The following is a 12,313-nucleotide window of genomic DNA, read 5'->3' on the forward strand; positions in this document are numbered from 1 at the left end:
TAATGTACCATTTCCTTTGCTACTGGCCCATACTTGATATCTATTTTTATTGCATCTTCATTCCCACAAGCTATTGCTACCTGCTTGTTTTCACTTTTCTGCCTTTTCATTGCTCTGCTATCACGTGATAGGCAAAATAAAAATAAAAATGTGTTAGCCGTAGTATTATTATTATTTTTTGAGGTCTAGCCCAGGATTAGGTGCGGCAATAATTAAGAACACTGCTAGCACTTGTGCTAAGGGTCTTTCCTTTACACACAAATTATTGTCATTTGCCCACAGGGATTCCAGGTGAAATGCCATATTCTTTTTGCGATTAGGGGGGATCATGGCCTAAAGACAATGTGGCAGAATGATTTAACAATTGAGCTAAGAAATTAATTAAAGATTACAGCCCTAAAAAGAATCATTAATTTTCTGATAGAATAAACAAATTCCTTCCAGTAGCACCTCAGAGACCAACTAAGTTTGTTATTGGTATGAGCTTTCATGTGCATGCACACTTCTTCAGATACACTGAAACAGAAGTCACCAGACCCTTATATATAGTGAGAGGGAGGGGAGGGGTATTACTTAGAAGGGTGGTGGGAATGGGTGATTGGCTGATAGGTGTGGTAAACCTGTTGACAACTGTTAACGACTGCAATTGGTCTTACAGGAAAAAGCAAGGGGTGAGATGGCTAAAGATAGCTTTATCATGTATAATGAGATAGAATCCAATGTCTCTATTCAGACCAGGTCTCTCCATGATTTTAAGTTTGGTAATACCATAATTTTCGCTCCAAAACACGCAGTTTTTTGCTCCTAGAATGTAAGGGAAAATTCCTGTGTGTGTTACGGAGTGAATGCACTCGACCGGAGCCATGGCTGCCGTCAGTCAAGCAAAGTGGGAGCCGCTTGCAGGGCTTTGCACGGCTCTAGCTTTGATTGCTTTACAGCCAGGAGGAGGGGGAGGAGCCGAGGAGGAGGGAGGGAAGGAGAGCCATGGCTGCAAAGCGGGCAGCAGCCAGGGGCGCCGACTTATAAAAAATATTGGGGGGGCAGGGGCTCATACCGACTTATAAAAAATATTGGGGGGGGCCAAGACCTCCAAACCGCTGCTGCTGGGGGAACGAAAGGGGCGAGCCCCGGGCTGCCCCGACCTTAAGTGAACCTGTGAGGGTCTGCCCTTTGCGGCAGCCGATTGGCTGCCGCCGTGGGCGGTGAATATTAATGAGCTAGGGGGAATCCCCGCTTCTCGCGGGGCTGACGCCAGCCCCGCGAGATTGTTGATGGGTCGAGAGCCCGCAACCCCACCCCCTCTCTAGATCGGGAGTGGCTTTGTTTTAACTCATTACTGAATGTATTTTAAAAGGTAACTATCGTCAAACAAGGAAAATAAAAAATACCAACATAATTTTGTGATTTTACAAAGCATAATATAACTAATAATTTTCTTAAATTATTGGGGGGCGGAGCCCCCCCAAACGAATTTTTGAGGGGGCTCGGGCCCCCTCAGGCCCCATGGAGTCGGCGCCTATGGTAGCAGCCGCTTACACGCGAGAAGGGACAGACGGGAGCCATAGCGAGCCGGAAAATCGCCACGTAACCAGCAACAGCTGCTGCAGCCTCAGCTAGCAAAGGTCTGTGCGCTCTCTAAACGGAGCAATTAGGCTGCAGAGGGACGGCAGGGCACAGGAGGGCTCTGAGCCACGAGTGCAGTGAAAACCAGTAAAAAGTTTTTTAAAAGTCTGCTGGGGACAGGAGGGCACGGGATGAGGGAGGAATTATGATTCTCCCAGCGTCTCAGCTGATCCGCTGAGCAGGACTTGGGTTGCAGGGGATTCGCCATTAGCTGCATAAAGCAGCAAAGAGGGAGAGAAGGAGCAAAGCGGGAGAGGAAAGGAGGTGCTTACACTGCTGTAAGTGGCTGCTGTCCGGTTGGCTACTTTAAAGCAACAGTGCTCTTTCCCTCCCCCCTCCCCGCTCAGCTCAGCTCACCGAAAAGCTCCTTTTCCACAAGCTCCTTCTCCCCTTAAACCCCTCTCCTGCATCATTAGCAGCATCCTTCTCTACACACCCCATGCATGTTCCTTCTCCCCTTAAACCCCTCTCCTGCATCATTAGCAGCATCCTTCTCCACACACCCCATGCATGTTCCTTCTCCCCTTAAACCCCTCTCCTGCATCATTAGCAGCATCCTTTTCCACCCACCCCACGCGTGTTCCTTCTCCCCTTAAACCCCTCTCCTGCATCATTAGAAGTGTGCATGCACATGAAAGCTAATAACAAACTTAGTTGGTCTCTAAGGTGCTACTGGAATGATTTCTTTTATTTTGTTTCGACTACTGCAGACCAACACAGCTACCTACATGTTTCTGATAGAATATTGTGTGTGTTTGTGTTTATAGTACAATTTATTACACATGATGAAAGATGCATGGCATATCATATACTGATCAAGAGTACCAAAGATTCATGTTAAGCTCCTGTAGCTGGTCAGACTGCTTAGTTCCTGAGGGCACCACATGGTTTTCCATACACCTGTTTCATCCTTGATGGACAGAATGAGAATTGACTGAAATTTGAAAGTGCTTGCCAATGTGTGTGTGTGCAACTCATTCACACACATGGCACACATGCACAAGAAAGATCACTGATCCAGAGCCAGACAGATATGACACTTTTTCCCCAGACCTAAAAATATTTAACAATAAGCTTAAATCAAATTGAAGGAGGGCAAGAACAGACCCTCTAAGTGTCCCTATTTTCCAGGAACATCTCTGATTTAGAAAAGCTATCCTGGTTTCTGATTTTATCCCAAAATGTCCTACTTTTCCTTAGGATGTCCCTATTTACATTGGAGAAATGGTGGAGGGTATGGAGTTATCCGACCCCCAAGCCATCTGAAGGCAATGCTGTATAAGGAAGTTTTTTTAAATGTTTAATGCTTTATGATGTTTTTATGAATGTTGGAAGCTGCCGAGAGTAGCTAGGGCAGCCCAGTAAGATGTGTGGGGTATAAATATTAAAATTATCATTATTTTCATCAGATAAATGTTGGCGGGTATGCAAGAATGAGTTGGTGGCAGCATAAAGCACAGTGTTACCAACTTAATTATCTAACTAACACTCAATGTAGAAAAATAAAACTGGCAGTGTAAACAAGAGTTATGGTGCAAGGGATTGACTTTTAGTAAATGGTTTTAGGAAATAATAGAACTGGGTTTATTTATATATAAACACACTTGACTTCTACAAGATGTTAAAATGCAAAAACAGAGCAAAATTCCCAGCAGCATTTCCAAGCATCTGGGTGGGCTTGTCTAATCAAGAATGTTTTTAGTAGGTCCCTAAAAAGATGCACTAAAGAGTCCGGCTTGATATTAATAGGCAGAAAGTTAAGATGAAGCAAAACACAACCCTCAGCTCCACAACTCTTGTAGTATTGCAGCTCCTGCACACAGGAAGGAGAGATCTACAAGAAACCAAGTGTCAATCTTATAGGCCCTTTAAATTAAATAAGTTGCTGAATGATAACCTGTTTTTCTTCTTCCAGAAAGGTATACTATTGACTTAGTGTTGCTTTATACAGAGAGTAACTATTGGAACATATGCAGAAACAATAACAGGGAATTCAGGGCAAATAATATAGAGCAAATACTATAGTAGAAGTGGTGGTGTACACTGCAAATATATTAACAATGCCAAGCTGCAATCGCAACTGATAGTATAGTTACAAAAAAAACGAGAATAAATTACATCACTGCTAACGTTACAACAAACAGAATTGCAGGCAAATACATTTTTGAAGAATTCTGGATGGTGAACATTCATTTAAAGGGCCTGCAATATTAATCTGAAGTTTGCTGAATCTAAAATGAAATCTGGTGAAAATAAAACATTCAAAATTAGGTGATTTACAGGGGGAACATCTAAATAAAAAAGCTATGTATCTATTTAATATGTCATGTCTGGTTTTTTCTTACCTATCAGTTTTTTCAATGCTCCCAAGACTTCTTGGTTTCTGAGTGTATAAATTAAAGGATTTAACATGGGAGTCAGCACTGAATTAAATGGCGATATTATTTTATCTATCTCATGTGTCCCTGCATTTTGTGGAAGGAGGTAAGTGAATATAGCTGTGCCATAGTACATGATCACTACAGTCAGATGGGAACCACAGGTGGAGAAAGCCTTTGTCCTACCTCCTTCTGAGTGGATCCTAAGGATGGTCACAAGAATGCGCATGTAGGAAAAAAGGATGAAGCCCAGAGGGAGAACCAGTGTCAAAGTGCTAGTGAAGTACATGCTTATCTGGCTTGAAGAGGACTCTGCACAAATGAGCTTAATAATAGATTTAACTTCACATCCTATATGGTCAACCTCATTGTTTCCACAGAATCGAATGGGATTAGTAATAGATGGAATCACAGTAATCATAAAGGAAGCGGTCCATGTTGCAGTGGCGAGGAGGATGCACACTGTTCTGTTCATAATCATGGTGTAGCGCAGTGGATTGGAAATGGCAACATAACGATCATAAGCCATGACAGCCAGAAGGAAACATTCTGTTGTACCAAACAGAAGAAGAGAATACATCTGTGCATAGCACAAAGGAAGAAGCATTACAGGTCTGTCCACTAAGCAATTAGCTATCGATTGCGGGATTGCTGTTGTTGTGAGGCAGAGGTCAAGGATGGCCAAATTGCAGAGGAAGAAATACATGGGATTATGAAGCTTTGGATCGTGTATGACTACCAAGATAATAAGTCCATTTCCAATAACTATTATTGAATAGGAAATGATCAAAAAGGTCATTAAAGCCATTCTTGATTTGGGTCGATCTGACCACCCAGTGAGAATAAATTCAGTCACTTCTGTCTCATTTTCTCCCGCTTGCTGCATGAAGATGGATCTGAAAGTTTACAGCATGTTATATATTATATATTAGCACATTTAAATACATTTAATTAGAACCAACTATTGTGTACCATGGTTGGTCTATTTTGGAATCGTAGTTCATGCACAAGCAGCAGGTGCTGCTGTAGAAGATTTCCTGCACTGCATCATATGAGATTGCATGATAGGTTGCCTCTCAAATCCCCACTTAAAAACAATAAACTGGGAGAAGATTCTAGACTAACCTTCCAGCTGATACGCAAGGCTAAAAGTTGCAACTGTGTCTAACACTCATTCTTTTCATTGAGCCTATAAAATATTTCAAGAAAGATATCCCAGGATTTTGACAACTGATCAGTCTTATAACACAACACATGCACACAAAACTCATACCAATAGCAAACTGAGTTGGTCTCTAAGGTGCTACTGGAAGGATTTTTTTTATTTTGTTTCGACTACGGCAGACCAACACAGCTACCTACCTGTAACTCGAAAAACACATATATATTTTCTATATCATATTGTAGGAAGATGTAATGAAGAGAATCAGAAACAACAATAGATTGAAAAGCATATTATGGTACATATGTACAGTACAGTACAGTACAGTACAGTACAGTACAGTACAGTACAGCCATCTTCTCAGGAAAACTCTTCACAAAGTTCAAGAGGTCAAGACACAAAGACTTTAACAACTAATCCACACCTAATGACCCACCTAAGTGGTACTCAGGATATCACTCAAGAAATCACTCAAGATATCTCTCAAGTAATTAAGGAACAAAAGAAGAAAAGGCACACTAGCCTGGGAACTTCCTCTCTGCCCAGAACATTGGAGGCTATACACCACACCCCCTCTACAGTATTTATAGGAACTCAAACACTGAGATCCAGCTCTGTTCCAGTAACAAGAAGCCGAAAGCACCAGCCTGAAGATGACGAGTGAGACCTCGTCGAAACGTCGCCTAGACACCCCAACTTTTACACGGGAAGACACCCGAGGACACCATAACCTGCATTACTGTTTAATTATGTCTAGTTTAATAATTCAACGAAGAGTCTGATAATAGAGCCTGACATATAACTGAGAGAAAACCACCCCAATCCTGACAATAGTCAGTCAGCTAAGTCATCACCCAGGATACTTCTATTCCATTTCTTTTCCAACCAAGTTTTGCATATCTCTCTACCCTCCTTCAGTAGTGAGTCAGCATTCCACTGGCCACTGAGCATTAAGTTTATTCCCCATTGAGCTACCTCAGGGGTTACCCACTTGGGGTTTTTTCCTAAAATTAAAATTGTGTACATCTGCAAAACTTTATCCTAAAAAGAAAATGGTGCACAACTGCTAAACCTTTGGTTCTCACCCCCCCCACCACCACAAGCCTTCTGATAAATTTCCCTTTCTTCATTCCAAAAGTGGAATAGGAGTATTTTAGGATTAGAGAAAAAAGAAAAAGAAATAAACAATAAAAAATAAATGTGTCTGCATAAGCAATGGCGCTACTACCAAACAGACTGAATGAGAATTCTTACAATGAGGACAACGAAAAGTAGGCAAAAATTATACTTGCCTTCTTAAATCTCATTGAACTCAGAAGAAGATAATCCACTATTTTTAGATTGTCTAGTGTGTTTAAGAAGTCAGCAATTACAAATTCATAAAAAGAAAAAAAAAATGCAGACAAACTGCTTGAATAAGACTCCCCATATCATCTGTGCAAATGAATGGAGAAACAGCTATCTGGCTTTCAGTGGGAGATTTTATTTAAGAAACTATGGCATAGCATTTTATTTGCATACTTATTTACTTACTGTTTTTTATTCCCTCTGAGCAGATTCTCTATTGCCTCATTACTGTTTGAAATTATTACAGTAGTTTTAATTAGTAGAAGTTTTAATGGGTTGTCTACAACTAGTTTTCATGCTGAGTTTGGAGAACTCCCTGTGCAAAACAGTGCAAACAAGCAAGAGTTTGCAGAAGTCTTCTGAAATTTCCTTTGTGAATTTGTCTAATCCTCTTTTAAAGCTACCCATGTTGGTGGCTATTGGCTGCCTCCTGTGGGAGCGAGTTCCAGAGTTTAACTATGTGCTGTATATAGAAGTACTTTCCTTTTTCTGTTTTGAATTTGCCAACATTCTATTTAAATGGATGTCCAAGAGTTCTAGTGTAGAGAGAGAGAGAACTCTTTCACATCCATTTTCTCTATCCCATGCATCATTTTAGAAACATCTATATTTTCATTTCTGAGGAATTAAATATAATGAAATGAAAAGGATATTTAAAATAACTTTTGTAACAAAAACTAGAAGCTTTTCTTTTGGGAATTATAGTGACCTAAACTGTATAGAAACTTATTCATGCTGCAGCAAGAATGTTACTTGCCCCAAAATGGAAAGAAGCAAAAGTCCCAGCAAAGGAAGAATGGATACAAAAACTTATGGAATATGCAGAAATGGTGAAACTTACTGGAAGAATAAGAAATCAAGATAACAAACTTTTTATTAAAAAATGGAAATGGTTTATTGAATATTTAAAGATAAATTGTAAACAGATAAGAACATTGGCAGGATTATTGTAATAACCTGTGGTTTCACAAGAGTATATATTTAAAGAAGATGAATAAATGAGCACATTAATTTGGATATGCAGAAGATATTTAAAATAAATTTAAGGAACTGAAGAAAGAGGGGGAAGGAAATCAAGTTTTGAAATGTCAAAATGATTGTAAAATTAGTGAAATGTATAAACTTGAAAAGTATAATCATTTAAAAAAATAAAATAAAATATTTTTAAAGCGTTTATTAATTTTCCAATAAAAACATCCAATTAACATATCAAATCCAATAAAAATAAAAAACTAAAATAAAAAAGGTCCAATTGTCTTCCAAATTGTAATAATTTTGTTTTGACTTCCCACGATCTGAATTTCGAAGCGCATTCAACATCATAGTCCTGCCTCTCATCATCCTCAATGTTATTCATAATTCCATGCCCGATTTTTCCCTTCCACATTTTGACTCTGGTTCTATGATCCTCATTCATGTCAGAAAACAGATACTTTTTTTTCTATGGAGTGCAGATTTGTACTCCTTCAGCTGTTTTTTCATCGCACCACTTCATTTAATTGCATCCAATTTCAAAGTTCTGTCCAGCTCTTTGAGAGTTGTTATTTTGGCAGCTCCCAGATCGTTAAACTTTCCCGTCCAGGTGTTATCAAAGAAACAAAGAGAAATTTCCTTCTGTAACCTCCTTGTTGATTTATCTTAAACAGACTGTTTGCAGTGTAGCCATATATCAGACAGTTAGCAATTGGCCTTTGGAATCCTCCCAGTCCCCCCTCCGGGCCCTGGAGGGGGGCTGCCAGACATCCATTTAGCCCCCTCTCTCTCGCTCGTAATCAAAAAAACATATTTTTGCAAACAGTTGTATATGTAATATTGTTTCCAGTCTTTATAACCAACCATCCGTTGGCTCCTGTTTCTCTTAATCAGGGAAGTATTTCAGATATTCAGTAACGACGTAGTGGGTAGAAGCCATTTTGTCCTCCTTTGTTTTCATCTTTAACAGACATTTCCGGTCTTAGAAGAGAAGTGGCTGCGAGTAGATCCCAATTATATGTGAAAGCCCATCTGAACTCACTTTTTGAAGAGCAATTTAAGTTCTTAATGAGGCTTGGCATGCATTACGGATTGTTGATATTAAGGATAAAAGAATGTTTTTTTACATACCAAGCCCCTCCACATTCCAAACGTCATGATGAGGATCTCTTTGAAGTTCGATCTTTTGCACCAGAGACCGTACATACTGCAGGTTTTTTCTAGCTTCTTCAATTCAGAGCGTGTCTGATTGTTTTCCAAATCTTTATATTTTCCCAAACAGATGCGTCCGGCTGTGGGGTGGAGTCGCAGGAGTGTCAGCCTTCCCTAGCTCCGTGACCCAGTGCCCCTGCCGTCTGCCACATCGGCAATCTGGGGCATACCGCAGGTCGTTGAGACAGTCCTCCCCTGCCCTGGGGAGGCTGCCAGGGCTAATTACCCCCATATCAGCCCTGAATTATTGGAACGGTTGAGGTCCGATTGTGTGGGATCAGCCATTTTCCACCGCCGGAAACAGGAAGTCACCCCAAATTTCAGCCCAGCTGGCGTTTGTTGCAGGGGAACCTGTGCAGACTGGAACTCTTCAGGGTCAGGCCCCAGACTTGGTTCAGATGATGCCTGAGGCAAAGGATCCGGTGCAGATTGAGACTCCTCTGGTTCCGAGTCTGAGCCCGAGTCCCAGGCCATCACACAGAATTTCAAAACTTTCTCAAATTCAATTTACTTTCAAGTTAACCACACTACTGATATTCACTATGACTTGAAGTTTTTGGTAAGAATAACTTTGTGAAGTAATGAGACATTTGGGAGCATGCCTAAAGGGAATAAGAAAGCAAATAGTTTTTTCTTTTTTTCTTTTTAAAAATCACATACGAGACAAAGTTTTCTCAGATAAAAACTCTTGTTAATGAGGAAATAGTTATTTCTCCAACCATTTTTTATTGATGTTAGTAAGGGAATTACACTGCAGCGTCTTACTTGCACTTTTTGCTACTTATAAATGTGTGTATTGTATCCTTAGCCATTAGTACACAATTCTGTATTTAAATTAACATCTGATTAAAGTGCATTTTTATTAAGTAGTAAACTATTTCAAAACAAGGCTTCCGACATTTGAAGCACATTTATATTGGCTTAGAGGACATTTTTCATGTTTTTTTTAAATCAACTTGCTACAATTCAGCTTAGAGACAAGAGTTATACCAATTAAGATAAGAATTCAAAAGACAATTGGATATTGTCAGCTTAAAGGATGGTGATTTCTGCTATGCAAAGGGCTTAAAAAGGCAAGTAGTGAATTTTCTTACTCATTACTGACCTCATTGTGATTATCTTTATTTTTTTTAATGAAGATATGTTTGAATTCATAAATTTCCATTAATTCCCCTTGTATGATTTATGCAAACATCTATTTTCCCTCCTCCCAGTTCTACATTAAAAACCCTATATGGTTAGCCTGTTCAGTACAACACCAGTTTTCATTTTAAAATCTGATACAGAGGGTTGAGAAACCTTTGAGATATAACAGAAGGTGGGGCAGGGGGCTGCTAGGGGTGTGTCAGTTGCTCCCCAAAACCCAGCCTTCTTCCCTGTTCCACTAGCAAAAGTAATTTTCTTAATTTATCCGACGGTAGTTTATTTGTTTTTAATGGGCATTTTGCAGAAAATGCTTGGTTGATGTTGTTCTCATGCTAGAATAAGTGCAATCTAACTTTGGTCCACAAAGATAAATATTATATAGATTTCCTCTTGACACCCTTCTTGTTAGTCATGCCTTCCCTGTGGAATGCCCTACCATCAGATGTCAAGGAAATAAACATCTATTTGACTTTTAGAAGACATATTAAGGCTACCCTGTACTGGGAGGTTTTGAGTGTTTCTTGGGGGTTTTTTGTTTTTAATATTTTATTAGAAGCTGCCCAGAGTGGGTGGGGCAATGCATTCAGTTGCGGGGCATTTAAATGTTGTTTGAGTCAACAAAAGCTATTCATTGAAATGCTTAAATATTTAATCGAAGAACTCGCAGAAACTGTTTTCCAGTGCTGAAATCCTATGCATTTTTACCAGTGAGTAAGCAAGCTGCAATGAAAACAATAGGATTTACTTCTGAGTAGCTATGTGCTAGCTCATAATGTTTGTGGGGAGCAGAGGCATAGCATAAAGAGAGGATTCATTTTCTTCTGTCCCCATCACTTGTTATTCTATTGTTCTATTTTCACCTATCTGAATTTTGCAATGAAAAACTCAGTGTATAACCAAAAACTGTCTACAAAAATGCTTATATTGGGGAAAAGTATGCATGAAAATGGACTCATTGGGGGAAATAGCATATTTGCACATTTGACAAATGTGCATTCAATGTGTATTATAGGAGATTGCATACCAAATTGCTGATGAGTTTTTGTGAGGACCTTTGTTTCGATCTCCTAGAGCTGACTTGGGGGGAAAGATGAGAAACTTTGAACTGCTTCAGTCAGGCTCTTCTAATGTTTATATTACACACATGGTAAATATTGAGCAGTTCATGCTTACTTGATGCAAGAAATATTTCACATTTGCACTCTGGTGCCATTTTAGAAAGTTTAGCATATGTTCCATTTTGGTTGTGTAAGAGTCTGTTACCCAAATGTTTTGCAAACTTCCATACCTTCCAAAGGAAAGCAAAATATTTAGATCCTACCTGCTTCTTTACTATAATCATCTATGAAAAGCCCAATGCACCTATATTTATATTTGGGGTGTGTTTGTGTGTTAATAAAGGCATGAGAGATTACAATCTTAATATAGTGGACGCTCGGGTTGCGAATGTGATCCATGCGGGAAGCATGTCCGCAACCTGCAGCGCCGCATCTGTGCACGCGCGGGTCGTGATTCAGTGCTTCTGCGCATGCGCAAAGCACCATTTAGTGCTTCTGAGCATGTGCAAGCGCCGAAACCCGTTTCGGTACTTCCAGGTGCGGTGCGGTGCGCAACCCGAAATCACACAACCCGAAGCATCTGTAACCCGAGGTATGACTGTAGTATTGTCTGAAATCTATTGTATTTAAAATTTGAGGTTCAGGTAGAACTCTCCTCTCTGACACCGCAATTTCTAAATGCAAGGTGCTTTCTTTATATCCAACCATGTCCTCTGAAGTGATATAGTCCTGGAAACATTTTACAACCTCACCAGATATTTATGTGAACCCAGACACCAAAGGAGACCAAAAGTACAACAACAACAACAACAACAACAACAACAACAACAACGTATGGTACCCTTTATCTACAGATAAAGGCTGCCATACTATGTTGTTGTTGTTGTGGAGGGCAGCTCACAACAGCGCATAGAGCGCTGTCATTCTAAATTTGCTTAAGTATAGCTATTTTCAAATTATTCACATTGTATTTTTCTTTTGCTATGTTCCAGGCCAGCCTTTATGCAGGAAGTAGGCGAAAATGAGACAGCTGTGACTGAATTTATCCTCATTGGTTGGTCAGGTCGACCCAAGTCAAGGATGGTTTTAATGACAGTTTTTATAATTTCCTACTTCATAACAGTTCTTGGGAATGGACTTATTGTTGTGGTAGTGATATGTGACCCACGGCTCCACAACCCCATGTATTTTTTCCTCTGCAATTTGTCCATTATTGACCTCTGCCTCACAACAACGTCACTCCCACAATCTATAGCCAACTGCTTAGTGGACAGGCCTGTAATGTCTCTTGCTGCATGCTATACACAAATGTATTCTATTCTCTTATTTGGTACAACTGAATGTTTCTTCCTGGCTGTCATGGCTTATGACCGATACATTGCCATCTCCAATCCACTGCGCTACACACTCATCAT

At 39.9% G+C, this 12,313-nt stretch overlaps 1 protein-coding gene across 1 annotated transcript; it reads right to left on the reverse strand.

Moving 5' to 3' along the window:
* Window positions 1-3,939: 3,939 nt before the first annotated feature.
* Window positions 3,940-4,887, reverse strand: LOC309327011 (olfactory receptor 13H1-like; the record flags this gene model as incomplete). Its single annotated transcript, XM_081836043.1, has 1 exon — window positions 3,940-4,887. The coding sequence occupies one exon, from the start codon at window positions 4,885-4,887 to the stop codon at window positions 3,940-3,942; it is 948 nt and encodes a 315-aa protein (XP_081692169.1).
* Between the last annotated feature and the right edge of the window lie 7,426 nt (window positions 4,888-12,313).

The sequence above is a fragment of the Podarcis erhardii genome (assembly GCF_964252035.2).
Source record: "Podarcis erhardii genome assembly, chromosome: 13".
NCBI classification, from domain to species: domain Eukaryota; kingdom Metazoa; phylum Chordata; class Lepidosauria; order Squamata; family Lacertidae; genus Podarcis; species Podarcis erhardii.